A 27,569-nucleotide genomic window follows, 5' to 3' on the forward strand; every position below is an offset into this window, starting at 1 on the left:
AACATGAGAACATGAGAGCGTGTAAATAATGACAGAATTTAAATTTTTGGGTGAACTGTCCCTTTATTGACAAGCGGCAAGTAGCCTACGAAAAAGCGCACGTCAGAACAGCACGTGAATGTACTGTTTAACCGGCAAGGCTTTAAAACATGCAAATAATGTACTTTTGTGATTGCGAATAAGTGCCAGAGGCGACAGAACTGCATCTGATAGAATGTGCGCTGTAGCACGATACTACGATATGTCTTCAAGAGCAGACCATGGAGACATTTTAATCATCCACAATCAAAAATCGTGATATCGCACACCCCTATGTCAAAGCCATGACTTCCTTTTACATTTTCTCCTGAGTCACATAAAAATGTTCATTTTTACAATTAACTTCCACTTATATAAAGGTAACTAGATTTTTTCTGGTGAAAATGTGAGTGGTGCTTGGCTCTGTTGCAATCTGGTTGCTAAGGTGTTCTGATGGTTGCTAGGGCGCTGCTAAGTGGTTGCTAACTGGCAAATGCACCCACCCAATAGCCATTTGGATGGGGAAAAACAACATTAACCAATAATTTTCCACAATCCAACTAAACATTTCCCATTGTATATTCTTCTTTACTCTGAAATGCACTACCGTTCAAAAGTTTGGGGTCGATAAGATTTTTTTTTTTTTTTGAAAGAAGTCTGCATTTATTTTGATTAGAAATGCAGCAAAAACAGTCATATTAGGAGATATTATTTCCATTTAAAATTATTTTCTACTTGAATATGTTTTAAAATGTAATTTATATCTGTGATCAAAGCTGAATTTTCATCATCATTACTCCAGTCTTCAGTGTCACATGATCTTCAGAAATCATTCTAATATGTTGATTTGCTGCTCAAGAAACATTTCTGATTATTATCAATGTTGAAAACAGCTGTGCTGCCTTATATTTATGTGGAAACTGTGATACTTTTCTCAGGATTATTTTAAAGAATAAAAAAAGTTCCAAAAGAACAGCATTTATTTGAAATATAAAACTCTGAAACATTAGAAATGTCTTTACTGTCACTTTTGTTCAATTTAACACATCCTTGATGAATAAAAATATTAATTACAAAAAAACAACCAAAAACGGACCCCAAAACCTTTTAACTGGTAGTATACATCACACAATGGAAGTTCCCAATGGAAAATCCCACCAAAATCTGCCAACTTTTGTTGCTTTGTTAACAAAAATGCAGATTTTACAAAAGCATTTACAGTTCACTTGAATCATACCAGTTTTGTCTGTGAGCAGATAAGAGATCCGGCCCAGTTGCTCTGGTATGGTACTGGCTCGAACCACCGTCCCGGGGATTTTAGAGTCTTTCTTGATCATCCAACTGAACACCATTTTGCCCATGTCCAAATTCACACGCAAACTGCAAATAAAGCATAATGAGTGCTAGACATTTGTGATGCCCGATACTAAATTTCTCCACCGATATCGATAGCCGATTATTCAGAATGACATCTGGCTATACCAATACCTACAATTAGTTTTTTTTTAAAGAAAAAAATCTCTCCCAACTAATGCTGTAAACAAAGACAGTCATGATTCCTCAATTAAATTCGAGTACTCGATTATAAAAAAATCCTTGATTGCATTTTGCTCATGTCGATTAATCAGCAAAATAATGCATTCCACGGACGAGAATCCATGAAAGCAATTTTAAAGTCTATTGTTCGCTTAGGTCTATTTTTATTAACAAAAAAAAAAAAATATATATATATATATATTATGCAATTAAAAGTTATTAAAAAGTTCAAATGTTACAAATAAGTTACAATATTGATGTTTTAATACTGGTTGCACTAATATAACAATGTTATGATATATGTTACAATAAAGTAACAATTTTGAAATATGTTGATATTTTTTGTCTTTTATCTCAATATTCCTATCAGTGTTGTATAAGGGTTTTTATGTTTAATAGAGAATGTGATGAAACAGAGTTTAAAATGTGTCCATAACTGGGCAGAGATATATATATATATATTAATTTTGAAGACTGCAGAAATATTTTAATTCAGTATACCCACCGGTCACAATTGTGACCAACCATAAAACACACTTTTCCATAAAGATTTTCAAATATTGATCATTTCAAAGGGTTACTAATGACACATCATTTGGATATTTTCATGTCTAGGAAAAAAATTGGGATTAAATGGGTTATTTGACAGAAAAATCGACCGATTACTCGATTACCAAAATAATCGTTAGTGACAGCCCTACAGTAAGCTATACAGGGAATGTTACGTATAATATTAGAGGTTAAAATTAACCACTGAGCCCGCAAACTATTATTAAACTACTTTTTTAATAATAATAGATATATATTATAGAAATAACAACCATACTCAAATGAAAACTGAATTGTTTGTTTACAACTCAACTGAGTAAAAACATAATAAAAGTTATCAACCCCCTTTTGATTGACAGCATGTAATCGTCCCTGATCATCGGCTGTTTTTAAACAATTAGCTAATTGCTTTTATTGGCTCATACCGTTTATTGGCCCATACTTTGGTGCATCCCTTTAACGGTTTTTTAGCCACTTTTAGGAGAGAGCAGCAGAAATTATAGAGGAATGAGATCAGGAAGCCTTGCTAGCTACATTCAAAACTGTATCGCCCAACATGCATTAAATCTTATCAAATTTAGGCAACAATGTGTTTACTGTTGGTACGGTTTAATAATCTCAAAATGCCAAATTTCAGTGGATTAATCAGGCAAGCATTACTGGACATTCAATATGAGAGATATCAAACTATAATTAAAATGTTCAATCTTCAAAATGTCTGAACTTATTGCTGTTTCCTTCAGTAACTGTCAAGCTGAAGGAAACAGCCTCAGATTTGACAGACATATAGAGGAGAATAAACTCCTACCTGATGGGGACGATGTTGGAGAAGAGCAGAAGAAAGCGGAAGATCTGGAGATACCAGCGTCCAGCGAAGTGCTGCAGAGCCACCATGACCAGTGAGACCACCACCAGAGCGCCAAACAGGATCTTAGTCAGACAATTCACTTCCAGGTCAATCAGGCCGATCTGCAACAGCACATCACATCCAGTATGAGTGGGAGACAGATTTATCAGTTTTGGACTTGGTTTAAAATGATGCTGACTTTAGGATACTTGCTAATTTTACCTTATGTCTTGGGTTGGAGGTGTTCATTACACTGCGCAGCTCTTTACCGGTGTAAATCACCACCCCAACCACGGTGCCTTGGATTGGAGAACAAAACATGTTTGAGGATTATCTAACAAGCTTTTCTAAGCTTAAAAAAGGAATGGTGCTGTCCACATTATAAGATGCCTGAAAAGCATTAAGCCACTTTGAGTCCCACCAGGATTTTGCAGGACCTTTTTTCTCTTTTTTTATTTGCTGCATTTTTTGTTGTTTTTCAGTGAAAACCCACCAGTAATCATGATGTACTTATGTAATTAGTGTCAGAGACAGTAAAAGTAGAATTGTAAATATTACTTCATGTTTTTACAATTTCAAAATTATATCATAGCCTATTGTTGTAATATAATTTTTTTGTAGTATTATCAGTGATTGCATTCACTTGAAATATTAAAAAAGTGCATATCCTGTAAAATAATGTACTTATTTGAATCTAATCTACTGGTGAATTTAGATATTAGCATCATTCAACTAATGAAATAAGACAGGAATGCAAGCTGCTGCTAATAATGCACAGTTCACTTGATTTTGCATTCAAATCTGTGATCGCAAAATCTGAATGTGTGCATATATATATATATATATATATATATACACACACACACACACACATGCAGGGGTGCACATAAGTGGTGCGCAGGTGCACATGTGCAACCAAAATAAAAAATGCACTGTGTAAATAAGTTCAGACCACTCGTGTGTACCGACATGGTTGACAGCCATTAATGCACAATCACCATTTAAGATTGACTAACTGTAATGCTGTATAAGATTTCCATTCAAACTGAAAGCTTAAATCTCTGCTATGTGCTGCCTGTCACCTTGGTTTAGTTGTGTAAGTTCAGTTTGGCTTTAATCTACTCAATTACCAGTATTCGGCTGGTTTTAAGAGTATAGCCCGCAGCAAATCACTGGGTGGTGCCCTGTGGCAGCTCTGACCGCCCGTTCCACCCGGCCTGACCCTCGCTTCACTCCCAGCTCTGTTTGTAGTTATTAGAAGATGAATTCGCCATGCTATTAAACTCAGCAGATGTTTCAAAACATTGGGCGTGACTTCGGTCTCTCAAATGTGGGCTACGCTTTTAATCAATTAGGCTTTTGCTATATGCAACCCATAACCCACATGCAAGCTCTAAATATTAAACCAAATTGGATTTTCCACAGATTAGGGTTAGAAGATCAAACATATTACATTGAAGGTGAAATACAACGCTTGCCAGAAAGTGGCAGATAGATGCTGACATAATTGATTTATCAAGTCCGAATAATTCAAATACTTCAAATCTGACATTTCCCCCCCCCCCCCCAAAAAAAATATTATATTGATATATATATTATATTGAATTTGTGCATAATTTTCATGGCAATCAAGCATACTGTCCCACCGATTTTCATTACCATAATGCAAAACCTATAATAGTTTAATTTATGCACATTTTTAAAAAGCCATTATATTTAAGTAACAGCAACATAATTAGAATAATATTAATTACAATAATAATAATTTTAATTGACTTTGAAGTCAATTCCAGGTGCTATGAGATGTTAATGAGAATTTGGTGAGGAAAATAATGCCATAATGCATTTCATTATGTAAAACATGCAAATACAAATTACAATAAAATTATAATTAAAAAAACTGAGACATTTCACCCCAAACATAAAAAAAAAATATATATATATATATATATATATATATATATATATATGTAAAACATGCAAATACTATTATAATAAAATACACTGTATATTTCTCTTAATATATATACACTGTATATATATTAAGTTTGGGGCGAAAAGAATGTGATATGGACATGCTTTCATTAGATTCACACTTGAGGTTGAATAATAATAAAGTTTTTTTTACAGTGCTTTTTTAACAAAACCAGATTGAGCGCAGCCTGTGTGAGCCATCTTTCTGTGTAAAATCACCATTTTTAAGAAAATTAGCCTGGTGGGTAATTGGAGACTCTCAAATTTCATGTTCTCAGACTTCGCAGAGGGAAACCAACAGCGCAACTCCCTTACAATAGGCTTCAGTCTGCATGGCAAAAAGGCAAGAGTTGAACAAAAGGCAACACTAAATACCAGAGTGGAATTAGGCAGGATTACTAATAACCAACCACTGGCCTCGGGTCACATGCTTCAGTCATTCAAAATGATTGACAGCTTTTTCCAGCATGAAATGCTCATAGACCTGAATGGTCCATTGGTTACTTTAATAAATAAATAAATACAATACAAATATTCTATGTTCAATTTATAGATATATAATCAAATTAAGCTCTAGTGTGGCAAAAACCATAGATTTTTGTTTTGAAAATGCACATTCAAGCACTATTTTCATTTTACATATACATATTAAGCTTATGTTATGTCTTCCTGCCCCACGCAGGGGTCAGATTGCCTTAATCTCAGGGGAAGGTAAACAGCTAAAGCATTGAGAGGTATGAGATGCCATTTGTCAGAAGATCTCAATTCCTAACAATGAGAGAGCTGATTAGCAAACCAACCTTTTCAACAATGATAAGATCTCCAACCTGGATGCCACTACTTTTCACCTTCACGGAATTCAAAATTCACACTACAAAAATAAATAAACAGATCTGTAACTAATCGCAAAAATTCTGAAAGTGACCACATGTTTTATAACACACACTTGCATAATGAATGTAAAAAGTTATATCTATGGCAAAAATCAAACCAAAAAAACGACAAATCTATATCTTGAATTGAACACACACTGCTAGACTTTCACAAAAACATTGACATGTATGAGAACAACGTTAAAAAGTACTGAAAAGTACTCTACAACAAAAAAAATTAAGCTGAATTTTCAGCACCATTACTCCAGTCTTCAGTGTCACATAATCCTTCAGAAATCATTCTAATATGCTCGATATTTCTTATTATTATCGATGTTGAAAACAGCTGTGATGCTTAATATTATATAAAAACGGTAATAAATTTTTTCAGGATTCTTTGATTAATTCAAAGTTCAAATAAACAGTATTTATATGAAATTAAAAAAATATGTAAATTATATTATAAATGTCTTTACTGTCACTTTTGATCAATTTAATGTTTCCTGCATAAGTCTTTTTTAAATATAAATAAAAAACAAAAGAATCTTACTGACCCCAAACTTAATTTTGAACCATATTGTATATCATGCTTTAAAGAAATCATGCTATTACCATAGTACATGTCCAAAAAAGCATGGTACTACTATGGCACTTTTTTGTTAGTGATATTAAAGGATTTCTTCCTTTAACATTTTCAAATTAATTTCAACATATTTCCATCAACTATGAAACACACATATGTGACCCTGGAGCACAAAACCAGTCTTAAGTTGCTGGGGTATATTTGTAGCAATAGCCAACAATACATTGTATGGGTCAAAATTATTGATTTTTCTTTTATGCCAAAAATCATTGGGATATTAAGTAAAGTTCATGTTCCATGAAGATATTTTATATATTTCCTACCGTAAATATATCAAAACTTAATTTTTGATTAGTAATATGCATTGCTAAGAACTTCATTTGGACAACTTTAAAGGCGTTTTTCTCAATATTTAGATTTTTTTTTTTTGCACCCTCAGATTCCAGATTTTCAAATAGTTGTATCTCGGCCAAATATTGTCCTATCCTAGCAAACCATACATCAATGAAAAGCTTATTTATTCAGATTTCAGATGACGTATACATCTCAATTTCGAGAAATTGACCCTTACGACTGGTTTTGTGGTCCAGGGTCACATATTGGCTCAGGTAGCAAGCACCATTCAGCTAGAATTACATGTTTTGACGATGCCAAGCTTCAAGTGTTTACATTAAACCACCTCTCTGTTTGCTTTTTGTTATATGACAGAGTTCTAGGCACTCATTTACAAAACATTCAGAATTTAACTTTATCATTTGTCCTTCAAAACATTCAAAATAACCAGAAGGCATTTGCAATGCAAAATATTTTTTTTCCATAACGCAATCTGGTCAAGGTTGCTTTTAAAAGTGGCACTCGGCACGGCGTGAAGAAACAAGACTTTTACATTTTGTGTAAACGTAGAAACTCCAAGTTGCTAGGGTGTTCTGGGTGGTTGCCAAGACATTGCTACACTGATGCGAAAGTGTTCTGCGGTTGCTAGGGAGATCTGGGCGGTTGCTTTTTCGTCAAAATTAAAGATTTTGATGCAAGTCTCCGAGAGTGTCTGAAATCAAAACTCTGCTCACAAAAGCAACACACCTCGCCTAAATGTTTCAAACTGCTCATGGTTGACCACCAGAGCAATTAAAAAACATGTTAAGCAACATAAATCGTTGCTCAACACGTTCTTGAATTACTCTGGTGGTTAACACCAACTTCTCTCTGAACGTTCATAGTCACTCACCCCTGGCAGGAAGGTGAAGAAATTGTATTTCTGGTTGTTTATGACATTTCTTGGGTATCTCTGCTCTCTCTTTTCTGGATGGCCCAACCACACGGTCCGAGGACGGAAATCTCCCCCACCGCAGCATCTGGACCATGGGCAGCACCTAAATACACAACATCATCATGAACGTGTGGCTTGATTCACAAAGCACTTCAAATACAGATACAGAAATGGAATAATGGATGCTGGAATTTCACTGCAGCCACAGAAATATTTTCAAGCAAGCAACACAAGCGTGTCAGTAAATATTAGCTTTCACCATCTACCTCTTACCAACACCTTCATCAAACAAACTCTTATCAAGAACTATATATATATATATATACTGGGTATTTTACTTCAATATATGTGAAGCATAACTGAATGACAACAGCTTGTAGAAAATAAAACTAAACTGACATAAACTCAATTTGTGAATTTAAGACATTTAGTGAATCACAAACCCTGCATTTGTTTGTTTTTTTTAGTACATGAGCTATATCTGTCTTGAAACTACATTTAGAAACAAAAAAAAGATTACAGTTTGGAATTAAACAGACATTTTTGTGTTTATTTCATTTTTAATAATACACAATCCCTGTGCTAAAGTACAAGTACGGTATTATTTGTAATTGTATTATTTCTCATGTAATTGCATTAAATACAGTATAGACTATAGAACAATTCTACATAAAAAATAACTGATATAACATCAAAATTTAACATCTAATGTTAAAATGTATGTTTTTAATGCAACCTTCTCCCTTTAAATACCCCAGTCCGTTCAAGAATAATTTATGCAATTTTATATTATTTATTTGAAAGAATTAAGTTCCATGTCTATCCTTCTGTTGTTCAACTGGTCGAGGATGATAAGGGCTTTAGAACGTAATTAGTAATAAGTAATGCAATTTTTTTTAGAGAGAGTGATTAATACACTGAATAGAATTAGTACCTAGACATTTATATATGCAATGTATTTACATATTGCTAGGCATTTAAAAGCATACTATGGTACTACCATGATACATGTCCAGAAAACATGGTACTTATGCTTAGTGAAAGCCACCAGAGTTACAGCATCAATAATTGTAACAATTGTGGCATTTTGACGGAAACTGTGGTGATTTTATTTGCACGTGCTTATAAATAGCTGGACATTATATGGCACTCAAAGACTGACCAGAGTGCCAAGTGTGTCGGCCATCCTCACAAAAGGCCTTAAAATCATCACACCGAAAATATTTGGCCAAAAAGAGCATAATACATAGGGAGAAATATTAATTTTTTCTTTAAATATTGAGAGCCATCCTTAACAACAATTCACCTGTGTCCCGGAACACGGATGTGCACTTGCCTCTCCCATATACAACCATATCAAGACTCTAATATCGCTCAGACGACATCTTCATAGCGAATATTCAACGCTATATAAAAAAATCATAATAAAATAATGAGTTAACCAGTGTCACGGCGCGAAATTATGTCGTTATCGACAGCATTTTGCGGGTTAAGGGTTGCAGTGCTGTTAGCTATCATGCTATCATGCATAAACAAGCCTCCATTTTCCAGTCGACGCGTTTTTGTTGTCATTTAACGTCGTTTGGTGCTCTTACCCGTCTCTTCGTTTGTTGTCATGTCGTTTTTTGTGTCGGACGAGCTGCAGCGGAATGTTGTCCGTCATTGTAGTCCGCAGTGGAGCAGCAGTCGCCCGCGCGCTGGGCGGAGGCTGATGGGTAAGTTAGTTAGGGCTGCGCGCGTTCAACATGAAGGGACTCAACAATATCAGCACTCTGGCCTGTGTGTTTCAGCCATGCACAGGCATTATTCTCTTTGCTTATCATTATGCATTGTTTTTTTTCTTTAGAATTACAGGATATAAGTTTGTGCTCAATGACATATTGCTGTGGTAATAGAGTGTTTTGTAGTTTCACCGAACTGTTGTATGGGTAGTTGTGTATACTGTTTTTAGTATACACAACTAAAAGGTTGTGTATTAGACAAGGTTCTATCTGCCACTTTTTGTCAAAATTGAGTTATTCACATATTCTTATTCTGTGAGAACTTCTTTACATTATGTGATAAGTTTTGCGACTTGTGTATGAAAGAGACTTGTTCCCCATAATCACTTAAAAAAACTTTGAAGCTCTAGATCTCGAAACTGCTCAGAATGCAGATAGAACCTTATAATTCCAAGGTGACAAAGTATGTTCTGATCACATTAAAACATGTAAAATATCCATAAACCATGCTAATATTATGGTTTTCTTGTAAATCCTAGTGACTAGTGACATGTGGCCAAGTATGGTGACCCGTAATCGGAATTAGTGCTCTGCATTTATCCCATTCAAAGTGCACACACACCATGAACACACACAGTGGGCAGCCATTTTTTTGCTGCGGCGTCCGGGGAGCAGTTGGGGGACGAGACTCAAACCCACAACCTTAATGAGTCCAACTCTCTAACCATTAGGCCCCTGAAGTGGCGAAATAACTTGTAAAAAAAATATATATATATATGAAAGTGACCTGACATGTGGCCAAGTATGGTGACCCATACTTGGAATTAGTGCTCTGCATTTACCCATCCAAAGTGCACACACACACCATGAACACACACCCGGAGCAGTGGGCAGCCATTTATGCTGCGGCGCCCGGGGAGCAGTTGGGGGTTCGGTGCCTTGCTCAAGGGCACCTCAGTCATGGTATTGAAGGTGGGAGAGAGCGCTGTACATTCACTCCCCCCCGCCTACAATCCCTGCCAGACCGGAGATTTGAACTCGCAACCGTTGAGTTACCAGTCTGACTCTCTAACCATTAGGCCACGACTTCCCCGACTAGCTATCTATCTATATATATATATATATATATATATCACCATTGGGTTTTTTAGACATTTACCAGTAGTTTCACTGTATTTCTGAAAGTACATTGGAGTATCATCTAATACCATGGTACATGATTTTCAGTACTTTTGTGTAAATAGCCATAAAACCATCACAATATTTTTTTGTAAGGGAAATAGCATGGTAGTCGTTCAGTACCATGCTATACAAAGTTCATGTGGTTTTATTTTGTATATTTAATATTCTATGTACCATGGAGTGAACACAATGATAGCAGTAGAAGGCTGAAACTAACTTTAAATCAAATTAAATCAGATACTTTTTTTAAATGTCATCTATTCAGATCAGTTTGCCTTCATTGCAAACAAATAACTTACTAGTCATGTTTTCTACTTGGAGAACACGGGAATGATAATAAAACGCTTTCTTGCATTATAATCCGTTTACACAAGTATCCCTCATGCTGTATCATCCACCTCAGTGTCCTCAAGTGTCTTTTTTCCCCTATAACAGTAATGACTGCATGTTGATTTAGACAAAGTTTTGGAAAAGTCATCCTTGTTTTTATTCTCAAAATATCAGAACAGAAGGGGAACAAACAAAAGCAATCATTTACAAAAAGTCTACACTGTAAACAAGCCTAAAACAGACTCAACATTTGAACAATCATACAGACATGACCCCATTTATCCAAAATCTGACACCACCTTTTTTTTTTACATCTAGAAAAAAGGCACAACTTGGTAAATGCATATTAGAAAGAGAATGTACAGGAGGAGTCTGCCTATTCTGAACAAGTGTTGTGCAAAGTATCTGGCGATACATTCATTATATTACAGAAATCAGCAGGTTACGGGGGCACAATGCAACCATAACTCCAAACACAATGCCAAAAAATAAAAAAAATAAAAATCTAAATGAGGTAGAAATTTGACTAGCGTGAAGTCTCTACGGTTTATATACTATGTGCACATACACACAAGCTCATTCCTTTAACTCATGCATGACTACGATCTCGAAAACATTTCCCCACAACAATACACAACTGGGTAGCAAACCATGACTTTTTCCCAGAATAAGAATGACTGCTGAGGTTTTGGGACAAGATATGCATGCCTGCTTAGCTCACAAGTATAAAATGCATGGTAAATGGCAAATTTACAGAATTCTAAAACTCGGTGGGTCCTAAAACTGCAGCAAGCAAGCAAATTATCTCTGAATGATGAGCCCAAGAAACAAAAGTTCCTTGACTGGTTTATATCAGATTTTAGCAGAATGAGGAAAAAATAAAGTGCAAGGAATGATTAGGCATTTCAGTATTATACCGGCCTTTTAACCTCCTATTAAAAGGTCTCAAATGAAAACAACTCAATCTAATATTTGATAAGAGAGAGAGAGAGAGAGATCACTGAAAGCAAGAACTACTACCAAATTAAAATCACTTTAAAAAAAAAGAACAATGACTTCTTGAAAAAAAATAGCATATTGTGGTCTAAATAAAAGAAAGGCCTTTATTACAATCCTGTGGTGTCTTTTGTGAGGGCGAGGGGGGAGGAAAATACAGAGGAGCGAGAAAAGCACTCCAAGACAGGCACTTAGCAAAATCATTTTTGGTATCAAGCGCAAATAGAAAGTATAGAGTAAAAAAAAAATAATAATAAGTTAGTGAAATCCAGTTTCAAAACAAACCTATATTATAACTACTCATTATGTCCATCATTGAAACTGTAATCTTCAGTAGATTGTGTGGAATGGTCAATTTATCTAGGCACATATTCCACAAACACCTTTGCTGTATGACATCTATGCAATGCATGTTATTTGTGACAAGTGAACTTTAATGGAACACAACAACAGGACTATGTGTAGTCAAGCAGAGATGAACAAGATGTTAAAATGTTAAAACATTGAGATCTCTGGTCACCTGTGGCTGAGATCCTCCTGAGGGTCATAGAGCTGAGCCCAATGTAACTCACAAAGAGTACCCCATCACTAATGAGACTGCTCTGGAATAAAGCTATTTCAAGTAAGACTTACATTCAACTTCTAGAAACAAAACTGACAAAATACCCGCATATATTAGAGAGAGAGAAAGAAAAGAAAAACTACAGTAGTTAGATCAGATTCAACTAGAAGTAATCAATAGGGTCCAATAAGGAAGGCATGGCCCGTTTTAGGCAATATGTAAATTTGCAACTTCTTAAAAGCAATTTTACATGTATGAATTGATTGTACCAACTAAGGACTGAATTAATAAATAGCCCAGTTTCTAACATTTCAGCAGGCTCATTAGCACAATGCAGACCGTTGATTGGGAACATCTGTCTGTAGTCCTTTTACTTTCTAATTCACTTTACCCTCCTCCATAAAATGTGGAAACTTTGCTATGCTGTCAGAGCCACTCTTTTCCATTTCTGCAATTGTGCCAGGGATGCCCATCTGAGAGGTCTCCATCTTGGTTATTCCCCCAGTAGAGCCCACTAAAGGACCTCCAGCGAGACTTCCTGGGAGAGGGATGCCGCCATTTTGGATGACTGAAATCTCATTGGTCTTCATGGTCAGCCCGTTTGTGAAGGCAGCGGCATACTGGTTCCACATCGACGGGTCGAAATTAATCGGTGGGGGAATCAAATCCTTGAGGGGCGGCAGCATATCTGGTTTCATCTGGGACTCGGCACCCATGGCCACCAAAGCCATTGGGTTATCCAACGAGAGTCGTTGACCTCGTCTTGCTGTATTATTCCACATGTGGGTCCCAACATGCACCTGTAAAATAGGAAACAAGAGTCAGTAAGACTTATTGCAGTATACACAAGACATTTTCGATCAATTCACTAACAAAAATCTGAAGTCGAAAAGACATCTTCACCTTAAGGTTTCCCTTTGTTGTGAAAGCCCTGCCACAAATTGTGCAACCAAACGGCTTCTCGCCCGTGTGTGTACGTTCATGGATCTGCAGGGCACTGGCAGATGAAAAGTTCTTCCCACAGGAGTTGCAGAGATGTTGCTTGGTGGAGCGGCGAGGAGCACTGGAAGTAGCAGGAGGAGTGGCAGCTCCTTGGGGCAATTGGGAGCTGTACAGGCCATGAGCACCCATGGGAGTCTCAGGAGGAATCTGCATCTCCAGTTTGACCAGACTTGGAGGCACCCTCATGAATGGTAACCGACTAGAACCTGAGAGAGAAGAAAACTTATAGGCAAAACATCAAGAGGAAATGTCAGTGCCATGTTAAGCATGTTGAAATTAACAAAACGTACCATATTCGCCATTGGAGAAGGACATGCCTGGCTCCTCTTTGATGGGTTTTGGGGTAAAACTTGACGTCAAGTCCAGTGCTCCACTGTTTTCGCTAAAATCTTGAGGTGCATCAGAGTCAGGTCTGGATTTAATTCCATCGTCTGGGTTTGTGGATTCTGGTGATTTTGATTGTCCATTACTCAGGGGACCATCTATAGGGGACAAAGAGTGAAAGGACACAGAATCTGACACAGCTGGACTGCGGCCAGTCTTGTAATCCATTTCTCCAGACCCTGAAGGGGAATCTTTCAGCCCGCTATCGCTCTCAGAAGCAGTGCTGCTTTGTCGTTGCAGGTTCAGTGCAGAGGTGAGGCTCTTCATGTGGTTCTCCAGAGCAGCGATGCCTGTAAACATAGATAGTGGACCTTGGAAAGCCTGATCTTCGTTGTCAGCGGGCTGGGGCTCTGTAGAGGTGTTCAGTTTCTCCTGATTGTCCAAATCCAAGTCTTGCTCTTCCATACTCTCTTCATGGCCAGTGGAGTCAATGTTCTTATCCTCAGTCATGCTAGCATCCAGTGCTTCAGGACTTTCGAACTGATTCTCTGGCAGAGGGGTGTTGGGAATCTGGCCACCCATGTGCATACGAATATGCTGCTGGAGGACAACTGCATTGGTGAACTTCTTATGACAAATAGGACAAGAGTGTTGCATTTTAAGAAGAGTGTTGGCCCTATGAACACCATAATGAGCTTTAAGGTTGCCCTTGGTGGAGAAAGCCCTGCCACAGATTTTGCATTTGTACGGTCGCTCACCAGTGTGTGTGCGGTAATGCATTTTGAGGGAACTTTGGCAGCTCAGCACTCTATGACAAATAACACATTCATTGGGGTCATTCGTCTTCTTCTCCAAGCCATCCACCATCTGCTGAAGTTTTGCAGTACCAGAGCCATTTTCGCCAGATAGTCCGTTAACGTTTATGTGGTGCAATCCAGCCAGTACATCAGAGGAATCTTTGCTCTGATCCAGTCCCGCCATCTCCTGACCGAACATGCCAGAAGAAATGGATGCACCATCACTGCCAGATGAAGAAGGCCTCTGGGAGTAGAGGTCCCCACCTAATTGAATATCATATGAGGGCTTGAATCCTTGGAGCACTGGTGGATGGAGACTTGTCGAGGGAAGCCCCAGCACTGGTTTGGCGTCCACAAAATTGTTTTCCTCTATGGGCATGGACATGCCATAAGGGATGCCATTGTTTGTTGGCATGTTGTCCAGGTGTTCTGGTATGGGATGTGGATTCATCTTAATGTGTGGGTATTTTTCTTTGTGCCTCTGGAAATGCACTTTGAGGTTTCCTTTGGTTGTGAAACGGTTTCCACAGATGTTACATTTAAAGGGCCTTTCGCCAGTGTGTGAGCGCAAGTGGATTTGGAGAGCGCTGTCATTTCCAAATGTCTTCCCACAGAACTTGCATTTGTGCTTGAACATATGTTCACCAGAACCAATTTTTGACTCTGACATGGCAGGGATCTTATTTTTTGCCTTTTTAGAGGAATCTATGCTTGTTGCAAGGATATTAAAGGGACTTTGTAATCCCATGACCCCTGGAGATTGAGGAAGCAGCGCTGGAAGTCGGCTAGCTAAATCTGGGAGTCCTTTCAAGTCTGCTTTCAAGGGCACTGAGGCCACACCTCCAGCGAGGGATGTGGGGATGGTGGTGGATTGAGGTAGTTTTGCTTGTTTTAAGGCTTCAAAGGACAAGTTCTGGGAGCCTGCCCGTTTGCCAATGAGGGCAGCTGCGGCTGAAAGCTGCTGTGATAAATGTGCACCCAGTGCTTTCAGTGGATCCACAGCAACACCCAGAGCGGAATGGAAACTCTGAGGTGCCATCATCGCCACCTGGATGCGTATCTGCTCGGTTAGCTGAATCTGCTGCAGTTGCTGCTGCTGGAGACTGACCAGCTGTTCCAGGATCATGGGGATTGCAAGAAGGGCATCTTCGTGTGGTTGTGGGGGTGGAGACTTCAGATTGGACAAACTGGATGAGTGCTGCGTTACAGCAACTTTAGTAGCAGCCATGGACCCAAGAGTCACAGAGTCTTGCAATTTGGAAGATACCATGTACCCCACGTCTGAACTGCCAGACGCATCTTGATGGTGATTTGAGGGGTCATCATGGTTCAGCATGAGCTCTCCTTCCATCATTTCCTCAGACTCTGCACTGTGCTTTGAATGTGACATTGTCAGCGGGCTGGGGCTCTGTAGAGGTGTTCAGTTTCTCCTGATTGTCCAAATCCAAGTCTTGCTCTTCCATACTCTCTTCATGGCCAGTGGAGTCAATGTTCTTATCCTCAGTCATGCTAGCATCCAGTGCTTCAGGACTTTCGAACTGATTCTCTGGCAGAGGGGTGTTGGGAATCTGGCCACCCATGTGCATACGAATATGCTGCTGGAGGACAACTGCATTGGTGAACTTCTTATGACAAATAGGACAAGAGTGTTGCATTTTAAGAAGAGTGTTGGCCCTATGAACACCATAATGAGCTTTAAGGTTGCCCTTGGTGGAGAAAGCCCTGCCACAGATTTTGCATTTGTACGGTCGCTCACCAGTGTGTGTGCGGTAATGCATTTTGAGGGAACTTTGGCAGCTCAGCACTCTATGGCAAATAACACATTCATTAGGGTCATTTGTCTTTGTCTCCAAGCCATCCACCATCTGCTGAAGTTTTGCAGTACCAGAGCCATTTTCGCCAGATAGTCCGTTAACGTTTATGTGGTGCAATCCAGCCAGTACATCAGAGGAATCTTTGCTCTGATCCAGTCCCGCCATCTCCTGACCGAACATGCCAGAAGAAATGGATGCACCATCACTGCCAGATGAAGAAGGCCTCTGGGAGTAGAGGTCCCCACCTAATTGAATATCATATGAGGGCTTGAATCCTTGGAGCACTGGTGGATGGAGACTTGTCGAGGGAAGCCCCAGCACTGGTTTGGCGTCCACAAAATTGTTTTCCTCTATGGGCATGGACATGCCATAAGGGATGCCATTGTTTGTTGGCATGTTGTCCAGGTGTTCTGGTATGGGATGTGGATTCATCTTAATGTGTGGGTATTTTTCTTTGTGCCTCTGGAAATGCACTTTGAGGTTTCCTTTGGTTGTGAAACGGTTTCCACAGATGTTACATTTAAAGGGCCTTTCGCCAGTGTGTGAGCGCAAGTGGATTTGGAGAGCGCTGTCATTTCCAAATGTCTTCCCACAGAACTTGCATTTGTGCTTGAACATATGTTCACCAGAACCAATTTTTGACTCTGACATGGCAGGGATCTTATTTTTTGCCTTTTTAGAGGAATCTATGCTTGTTGCAAGGATATTAAAGGGACTTTGTAATCCCATGACCCCTGGAGATTGAGGAAGCAGCGCTGGAAGTCGGCTAGCTAAATCTGGGAGTCCTTTCAAGTCTGCTTTCAAGGGCACTGAGGCCACACCTCCAGCGAGGGATGTGGGGATGGGGGTGGATTGAGGTAGTTTTGCTTGTTTTAAGGCTTCAAAGGACAAGTTCTGGGAGCCTGCCCGTTTGCCAATGAGGGCAGCTGCGGCTGAAAGCTGCTGTGATAAATGTGCACCCAGTGCTTTCAGTGGATCCACAGCAGCACCCAGTGCGGAATGGAAACTCTGAGGTGCCATCATCGCCACCTGGATGCGTATCTGCTCGGTTAGCTGAATCTGCTGCAGTTGCTGCTGCTGGAGACTGACCAGCTGTTCCAGGATCATGGGGATTGCAAGAAGGGCATCTTCGTGTGGTTGTGGGGGTGGAGACTTCAGATTGGACAAACTGGATGAGTGCTGCGTTACAGCAACTTTAGTAGCAGCCATGGACCCAAGAGTCACAGAGTCTTGCAATTTGGAAGATACCATGTACCCCACGTCTGAACTGCCAGACGCATCTTGATGGTGATTTGAGGGGTCATCATGGTTCAGCATGAGCTCTCCTTCCATCATTTCCTCAGACTCTGCACTGTGCTTTGAATGTGAATTACTGGTAGACTGATTGCCCTGATCACCCGGGAAATCATCCAGAGAATGCTGGGAGAACTCAGGGGGCACTTCACTCCCGTCGCCATCTTTCATGATCACGACCTGCTGACTCTTAGTGCAATTTCTCTCATGTTCGAGAAACTCTGCTTCATCGAAGAACTCGGCACAACATTTGTTGCAAACCCGTGTCTCCTCTGATCGTCGCCTCTTAGCCTCATTGCCATCCTCCTCACCTTGACCACTTAACAAGATCCCTGCACCAAAGAGAAAAAGTTTGAGAGATGACTTATTCAAGACCAAAGGATAATAGGCGGTAAATATGGAACAAATTCTAGAAAAATGTGTTAGCAGTACTCACTGTTGAAAAGATAAGGCATAAAGTGTTTTTTTAATGCTAATGAAATTTACAGAGGTAGTCCAATTTTACTTGTCACTTATGTTCTGATATCATGCATTAAATGGCATTTTTGGATTTTAAATTGCATAGAACAGCCGTTTAACAATTGAAAACACAGATAGGTTGCTTTTGTAAGCAGCCACATTCACAGCTCTTCAGTTATGAAGTCCCACCAGATGAGGGCAGCATTTACAGCATGTTCAAAAATAAATAAAATCCAAATCGTACTAGAAAGGATTTACCAAAACAAAAAGATAAATTGCATATCAAATATAAACTTCCATCTCCTCCATTCGTTCCTCTACAATAAAATAAAACCCATAAGGCTCATAAAACACAGCATATGCTTAACTGGTGTGCCTTTAACATACAAATGTTGCAAGACAGTCCTAATAATGAATAATAAAAAAAATGCTGATGACAATGCAAAGAGGCCAGTTGGTTATTCTAATTACAGAAAATGCAAAGCAAAATCAAATTAAGCTGCAGCACTATTAGGAAGGCCCTTTTCACAGGGCCATTGTTAAATGCAAAATTTCATCATCTCTTATGAATGGGAAAGACCACCTGTTAACATTCTGACAGTGAAACTGGATGTGTTAATTGTTCACCAGACAACTTGAATAGTAAAGAAAACGTGGAGTTGCATTGTTCTCCGAGCTAGCAGACAACCAAACAGCACCTCCATTTGAGACCAAGCAAAACATAATAATAAAAATAAAAAAAGATTCACTTTCAAAAGTGTAGTATCCCTGATTGCATCTTAAATTTCCAAAAAAAAAAAAAAAATATATATATATATATATATATATATATATAGTTTTTAATTACGACACTCATCAAAACGTTACACTAAATACGTGAGAAAACAAGAAGACGCGGACTCGACGCACGTAAAAACGCCGATAAATATCAAACTTCGTAAATACGTAAGCATTAGATTAGCAAAACAATTAACCAACAAACAAAACAAAAACGATGCAAACTACAGTGTTTCTTAAACTTGCCGCGATAGTAGACATTCACAGAAGTTTCAGCGCATCTATAACGAATTTGATGTATTAAACAACTTTTTGGGGGGTTGATTTTGCGATTTATAAAACAACATTACCTCAATATCAAGGGTCGTGATCCCATTGACGCCGAATTTCATATTTCGGATATGAAGTGAAACTAATAACATACAGTACACAAGCAAAAAAAAAAAAAATTATAAACAAAGTTCTGTCGCCTCAAACTTACCATTTTCTGTCGACGCGGGCTCGTCTGAATGAATATGCTGTGGTTTGGATTGCTTGCGCCGCGACATGGTAACCTACAACCATCAGGGGCGAATAGTAAGACTATTTAGTCCCTCTCCTTTAGAAATTCTCCAGGTTGGGGGAAATTAGCCCCTCGAGTAGAAATGCGCATGTCAAAGTAATTATTATTATCAATAATGCATTGCGATTTATCATGCTCTTCTGACAGCTGATTGGCTCCGGTCCAAAGTGCTCGAGCATTATTCAAATGAGGCTTCATTGATGAGAAATGCAGAGTCGAGAGAAAGGGGGAGGAGATGTGAAAGAGAGAGAGAGAGAGAGGGAGAGAGGGAGGGAAGAGTGATGCTAGAGAGACAGAGAGAGGGAGGGAAGCAAGTGCGCAGGCGGGGAGAAAAAAATCGAATTATTTTAGAACACAATCACATTTTATTATTACAATTTTTACTTATAGCCTAACTATTGCATGCATCTTGATATCTGAATGATATTATTATATTGTATTTTTATTTCACATATTTTAAATGGGCATCTGTGTGTCTCACTTTATGCATGGATACCTTATTGTATATTTAGCTTGTATTATTTTATATGTATTATAAAATCATGAAATGTGTAATTGTGTTTTCAGTTTTTACAATACTGTATCTTCTGTTTTGAATAAAACCTTGTCGTTTTACACTTGGTAGCGTATAAAGATGTTCTTGATTCTAAATGGGGCAAACATAAAATGTATTTTTCAGTGACCATAAAGACAAATCTGCCTGCTTCTTCTTCACTCTGTGATTTAAATATGGAAATTGCAACTGACATTAACCCATCACACTGCCCCCCCCCCCCCCCCCTAGGATGGGCAGATGGGTTTTTTGTTTTATGATGGGGAATGTCCAGTTGTGAAGATACATTTTGTTTTCATGCATTAATGCAGGCTTAGTCATAATTCAAGCAGTTATGAGAAATATGTGAAAACATTCAGAAACTTTTTCGCATTTTCCAAGCTTGGAAAAGTTATGGAAAGTAATAAAAGTCATGCATATTTATTTAGTGAATCCATATATGTTTAGTTATTCTTAGAAAAGGCTGCTTTGTGAGTGCAAACTATAAAACATCATGTCATAAATGTAATTTATGAAAAAATATTTAAAAATCCTTATCCACAAAAATGATTGGAAAAATCATGAAAAAAGATATGGGAACACTGTGTCAAGCTAAACTAAAACTTATATATTCTTTCTGCAATGTTGTTGAAAGCACATTTAATTTCAAACTTGTTTATGCATTGCGAAATGCAAAGTAATTTTAGTTAGTTCAGAATAGACGTTTTCCAAATGGATAGTACACTGTAAAAAAAATTACGGTAAAAAACCGGCAGCTGTGGTTGCCGGAATTCTACTGTAAAAAATATGTTAGCAACATTTTTTAAGAAGAAACATAGTTATTTCAACAACAAAAAAAAACATCAAATTTGAAATGTAACGCAGGGAATTCTGGGAATGTCAATTTACGGTTATTCACTGTAAATTATATGGTCTTTTTCACTTCCAAAAACGGTATACTTCCGTAAAATTACATATAATGTCCAATACAGTTTTCCCCCGTATATAGTAGGGGAATTTACCTTTAACCATTTAACAGATTTTTACAGTAGCATTTTTACAATCTTTTACCATTAAATTCACGGTCATTTTTTACAGTGTATGAAGTCCTTTTCTACTGCATGCTATAGACTATTGTTGCCTGTTGTTGTACACTTGTATACAATAGAGCAGGTCTTGACATCTCTCTGTTCTTTGTTTTGAGCGAGGATGAGATATTTGTTGATGTTTACTCTGAAAGGAATTGACCTCTGACAGTGGACATTTGAGCAATAGCTGCATTTAAAAAGCTGACATCAAGGCAACGTATGGAACAAGGAAACCTCGATCAGTTTGAGTCAATGAAGCCGTGTGCATCAGTGTTCAATACGTCAATTTCAGCTGTGTTGTCTGAAGATTCACACCGATGCGCTGAATTGATTAATGATACATGGACTGATGGTTATGATTCTGGGATAAAGCTGCCAGAAACACAATGTTGATATAATGTGACAGGACTGATTAATGTCTCTGAGTGACTAATATAAAACATCTCATTTATATACTATTACTGATTACATGTAATCTGGATTACATAAATTAAGTACTTGTAATTAGATTAAATGACATTTTAAAATACTTGGAATCAGACTACAGTTGCTTTTTGTTGATAACATGATTATTCACACACTAGCAATAAATTATTCATAATTTACTGATTCTCCCTAATTCTTCTTTTTCTTTTCTAAAATAGCCTTCCGCTTATATACTTTCAGAAATTCTTCAGGTTTTGAGGACGTTCACACAAAGATCAGTCACTAGTCAGGTGGCCACACATCACTTGACCACTGGATTTATAAAAATTTCCGTTTTAAGAAGTGTTTTCTCAACATTTCAACATTGCATCAACTACTGATGAACACATTCATTTTTATTTTATTTGAATCACTTAGTAGGTTATTTAACCATGTATTAATATGCCTATGGAAGGCTTTTATCTTTCAAACTCATTAAAATGCACAAATTCACTCTATCTATCTATCTATCTATCTATCTATCTATCTATCTATCTATCTATCTATCTATCTATCTATCTATCTATCTATCTATCTATCTATCTATCTATCTATCTATCCATTATACTTGTATTATCCTTAAGGAATGGCAAATAATAATATTGGGGGGGAAATTATATAATTCTAAAGTGGTCTGGGCATTAGGGACCTTTATCCATGTTCTCAAGGTAATTTCAATTTAAAAAGTTGTTTTCGCACATGGAATGGGCAATATATCAATCAATAATAATCAAGTGTAATGTATGAGAACTGCTCATGTTGTAAATTGGGCACCTAGATGCTATTTTATAAACATATTCATCTCTCCCTCCACATCATATGCTTTCATCCATTATGTTATGTCTGCAATTATTTAAACATATAAATATGAGGTTTGAGTCCTTCCTTTCATAATCTCTCGCACAAACAGAGTTTAGTTACAAAACAGATGAAGATGAATGCCGAACACAGTCTGAAGTCACAACATAAAGAAACAAGGTTCACCCCTTGATGAAATAGTTTACAGAAACAAAAACCACGTTCTCCTGAGAGAGCAACAAATGATCGTCCCAGCCATTTATTTAAATCAATCTATTTTCCATTTCTTTATTTGTATGTTTAATCCTTTGAGGAGAGCAGGCGCTGAGCTAAACAAATTATTGTTGAATCGTTCCAGTGTGTAGAAACTTTGCACATTAAGAGTTGCTTGAAGAGCTTGTTTGATTTGGTGATTTTGTGCCTTATGATTCATTTTAATCTAACGAGGCAATATTGCAGAGCGTTTTGAGTGATGAGATGTTCCTGTTGGTTTGATGTTGATCACCATCTGGCACGCCAACCAGAAACAGCCTTGCCAACAGCTGCTTTGCCATGGTTGTTTTGGTGGTGTTAACTATGCTTTATTTCATAAAACAAAATTTTCATAAAAATCAAGCATAGCATTAGTTATTGCAGGTCACGTTAGTCAAGCTAGCATCAGCTGACCTTCAGCTGATCCCCATCTACCTATAGGAATACGACACCTATCTAAGCATTCATATATAAGGTCCCTCAGTATTATCAGCAGTTTTCGCATTGCTCAATAGCTAATTACCCTCCTCCATCCCCAACTCCTCCTCTGTCAGTCGGGATTCAGCCTTCTGATTCTCCTTGAATCAGACTAATTCTAAAATGTGTACATAAAATGGTTGAACTTTAACAATATCTGCAATACATTTGTTAGTTCTTTTCTGTTTACCCTGGGGTGTTATTGCTGCTCTCCCTGCTCTCATCCATGCTAGGCTGCATGGAGGCGCAGGGAGTTCTTGCCCAGAACAGAACCATACCGCCAATCCAAACTGGAGGCTAATTGTCAATCATCTTTGACGATAGTGGTCCTGACAGAAATTTCTTTCTCTCTTTAAAAAAGACATCCAAACTGATTGTCTTTTCTCATTGGCTTTTTGTTTTTGTTTTGACTTTACAGTGTGCCACCATCACAAATAAACGTTTAGCAACCAATGTGACACGCTGACGTCAGAAATGACAGCAGTGTCTGATTGGTCTTTGTCTTTCACTTTTTACACAGACGCAGAGAACATGTGTTCAATTTACAAGTGCACTTCAAGCGTCACCCTGCTGCCGTCCAGTAGCTATTAGAGCAGAAGACCTTTTTATAGAGGCCATCTGAAAAAACACAAGATGCTGGAGATCAGACATATGAAACAGGTGCCTTTTGCATTTTAACAAAGGTTTCTTGAGCAGAATGAATACTTATTGATAGCCTTGCAGTTTAATTTGACAATACAAATCTCGTGCCCATGGTCATGAAACTACAAGGTACTACATGCTAGAAAGAAAATGTAATGCTGATATTTCCACAAAAATTCTCTTTTTAATTCTCAGTTGTTTACTATACTAAAGGTTGACATTTTAAGATGATTCCTTCCTGACAAATAAAAGAAAAAATAATAAATAAAATAAAATAAAGTGATAAAAGTATTTCTTTTTTGTCTTTTAAAAGTTCATTTCCTGAAAAAATAATGTCATTATGATTAAAAAAAATATTTTTAATACATTTTATAATAATTATTCATTTAATATATTTTTTAAATATTTTTTTATATTTTTAATAACTATGATATGATGGGGAAATATGATGGTAAAAATGTTGATGCACAAATTTGGGGCCTGAATTGTATCATATATATATACTGTACATCACATTTTACACTTACAATATCAATATAATTTTTATTTTTAAATTTAAATATACATTTTAAAGTGTAATAGATTCTCTCTCTCTCTCTCTCTCTCTCTCTCTCTCTCACACACACACACACACACACCCAGCCTTCTGATTCTCCTTGAATCAGACTAATTCTAAAATGTGTACATAAAATGGTTGAACTTTAACAATATCTGCAATACATTTGTTAGTTCTTTTCTGTTTACCCTGGGGTGTTATTGCTGCTCTCCCTGCTCTCATCCATGCTAGGCTCCATGGAGGCGCAGGGAGTTCTTGCCCAGAACAGAACCATACCGCCAATCCAAACTGGAGGCTAATTGTCAATCATCTTTGACGATAGTGGTCCTGACAGAAATTTCTTTCTCTCTTTAAAAAAGACATCCAAACTGATTGTCTTTTCTCATTGGCTTTTTGTTTTTGTTTTGACTTTACAGTGTGCCACCATCACAAATAAACGTTTAGCAACCAATGTGACACGCTGACGTCAGAAATGACAGCAGTGTCTGATTGGTCTTTGTCTTTCACTTTTTACACAGACGCAGAGAACATGTGTTCAATTTACAAGTGCACTTCAAGCGTCACCCTGCTGCCGTCCAGTAGCTATTAGAGCAGAAGACCTTTTTATAGAGGCCATCTGAAAAAACACAAGATGCTGGAGATCAGACATATGAAACAGGTGCCTTTTGCATTTTAACAAAGGTTTCTTGAGCAGAATGAATACTTATTGATAGCCTTGCAGTTTAATTTGACAATACAAATCTCGTGCCCATGGTCATGAAACTACAAGGTACTACATGCTAGAAAGAAAATGTAATGCTGATATTTCCACAAAAATTCTCTTTTTAATTCTCAGTTGTTTACTATACTAAAGGTTGACATTTTAAGATGATTCCTTCCTGACAAATAAAAGAAAAAATAATAAATAAAATAAAATAAAGTGATAAAAGTATTTATTTTTTGTCTTTTAAAAGTTCATTTCCTGAAAAAATAATGTCATTATGATTAAAAAAAATCTTTTTAATACATTTTATAATAATTATTCATTTAATATATTTTTTAAATATTTTTTTATATTTTTAATAACTATGATATGATGGGGAAATATGATGGTAAAAATGTTGATGCACAAATTTGGGGCCTGAATTGTATCATATATATATACTGTACATCACATTTTACACTTACAATATCAATATAATTTTTATTTTTAAATTTAAATATACATTTTAAAGTGTAATAGATTCTCTCTCTCTCTCTCTCTCTCTCTCTCTCTCTCACACACACACACACACACACCCCCTGAATGATCAGGTTGATACCACCCAACTTTCCCTCACGTTATAATAACTGATATTGAGAAACTCATATTAAAAATGTTATATTACTTGTGTTTGGGGTCACACATTCCTGTCAGCTGTCCAAGTGCATGGATTTGTTTTTATTGTATCTTTCTACAATATGTTTTTGCTGGGGTCAAACTGACCTCAGATACAAGCAACATGCTATAGTGGATGACAGTGATATTTCTGAAAAGTGCATGTCAACTTTACAGTTTCAGTAATATCTGCCTGCTGGGTTTTTGATTAGGAACATATTACAAGAATATGAAAGAAAAATAAACATTTCATTTAAAAACTATCATTAATTTATAAGCACCTCAGTATAACAACAGCAACATTTAAATAAAATATAAATATAAAACAATAAAATAAAAAAGCGAGATTTTCATCTTCTCCTTTTCATATTTTTCTCCCAAGAAAAAGATCCTAAAAATCTAACGTCACCACTAAAGTTTCAGAAGAGATCTCAATAATGTCTCCAACTGTGCTCAGATTGGCCAAAATACCAAAGTGCGATGAAACCTTGTTCTGCTTTTTAATTTTTTTGATGATCTGAGCTGTTCCATATTAAATTCATAGCTCTAAATGCTTACACTGTATCACATAATTTGTGTCTACTCCTAAAGAATTTTAGAAAAAACATCTGATAATAAATGGATACTTAAATTAAACATTTTTCTTCTAAAATATGTCTTTAATTTGTTTTTAATTTAACCCTGCTACATTTGTGTTCTGAAGCTGAATGAGACTGAATTAAAAATATATTTTGCAAGGAAATATTGTTGCGCCACAGAACATTATTTACATTTATTTATAGTATAGTATGATGTTTTCACATGCAAGAAAGAAACAATGAAAAAAGAAACAGTGCTATTTTAGTATCGAGATAAAATTATAGCTTTTATTAATACTTTGAATTAGCTTTTACTTTTGCATTTTCAATTTTAATTAAAATTTTTGATAGTGTTTTAGAGATTTTGTTGTGTTTTTGTCATTTGTATGATTTTTCTGTCTATCATTTTTTTATTCTAGCACATTTTATGATTTTTATGTCTATAATTTTTATTCTACTACTCTTTTAACATTTTAATACAGTTTTATTTGAGTTATTTTAGTATATCAAGTTAAACAAACTGAAAATGAGAAATGTTGTCTTTGCAACTACAGTAACTGAAGTAAGTTACATTTTTTAAAATATTTTATTTCAGTTCAAATGTATTTAATTTAAATTCAATTATTTGTTATGGCCTTATTTTTTGTTAACTATATTAACCCTGGAAAGAAATAATCAAAAAAGTAATAAAAAAAGAAAGAAAGAAAGACAAAATGAGCTATTGAATCTCACACCAGCTTTTAAATGTGTTGTGTGCGTTTGTGTGTGTGCGTGCGTGCTTGTGTGTGTGTATGTGTGTTTGTGTGAGTGTGTGAGTGTGTGCGTATTTGTGTGTGTGTTTGTGTGTGTGTGTGTGTGTGTGTGTTTGCATGTACGTGTATGTGTATGTGTGTGTGTGTAGGAGGTCAATCCTTCAAATCTGAGCTGCAATCTCAAGAAAAGAGCTATAAATATTGACTAAGTGGGAGGCTCTGTGTGTGTAAACTTAAATGCTAATGACCAAACACACCTTCACTAGTAAATACTGCATACAGACACAAATAAAACATTTTCACAAACTATATAGACCATTCAAACACACACACACACACACACACACACACATTTATAAGTCTGGCTTTATATCACTCTTATCTACGTCCGGTCTACCTAAGTCAGTTCTACCCATATGCTTCAGTGCACACAAGAATGAAGGCTAGACATAAAGAGCTGAGTGTTCACCCACACACACACACACACACACACACACAGCTCTCTAGTAGGACAGACCTCTGTCCTTATCTTCCCCGTCGTTCTATAATGGATGGCCATTCACACAAAGGTCACATACACACCCTGTCAACACTGACAAGTGTCACA

At 37.1% G+C, this 27,569-nt stretch overlaps 2 protein-coding genes across 2 annotated transcripts in view; both read right to left on the minus strand.

Moving 5' to 3' along the window:
• Positions 1–3,271, minus strand: part of LOC107590488 (probable phospholipid-transporting ATPase IIA) — a 45,312-nt gene extending 42,041 nt beyond the window's left edge. The window contains exons 1-3 of the mRNA XM_016279241.1: positions 3,173–3,271; positions 2,912–3,072; positions 1,256–1,398 (exon numbers count right to left, since the gene is read on the minus strand). Of these exons, the coding sequence (XP_016134727.1) occupies positions 1,256–1,398; positions 2,912–3,072; positions 3,173–3,271 (403 nt within the window). The remainder of the gene's footprint in view (positions 1–1,255; positions 1,399–2,911; positions 3,073–3,172) is intronic.
• A 7,908-nt stretch (positions 3,272–11,179) lies between these two features.
• On the minus strand, positions 11,180–19,547 carry LOC107590471 (sal-like protein 4). Its single transcript, XM_016279222.1, has 5 exons — positions 19,385–19,547; positions 17,643–17,999; positions 13,730–15,841; positions 13,341–13,645; positions 11,180–13,237 (listed from the first exon to the last, which is right to left on the minus strand). Exons 1-5 carry the CDS (start codon positions 19,449–19,451, stop codon positions 12,815–12,817), a joined length of 3,264 nt encoding a protein of 1,087 aa, XP_016134708.1. The 5' UTR covers positions 19,452–19,547; the 3' UTR covers positions 11,180–12,814.
• Positions 19,548–27,569: the final 8,022 nt, after the last annotated feature.

Source organism: Sinocyclocheilus grahami, unplaced genomic scaffold, assembly GCF_001515645.1.
Source record: "Sinocyclocheilus grahami isolate Dianchi unplaced genomic scaffold, SAMN03320097.WGS_v1.1 scaffold128.1, whole genome shotgun sequence".
In the NCBI taxonomy this organism is placed as follows: Eukaryota; Metazoa; Chordata; class Actinopteri; order Cypriniformes; family Cyprinidae; genus Sinocyclocheilus; species Sinocyclocheilus grahami.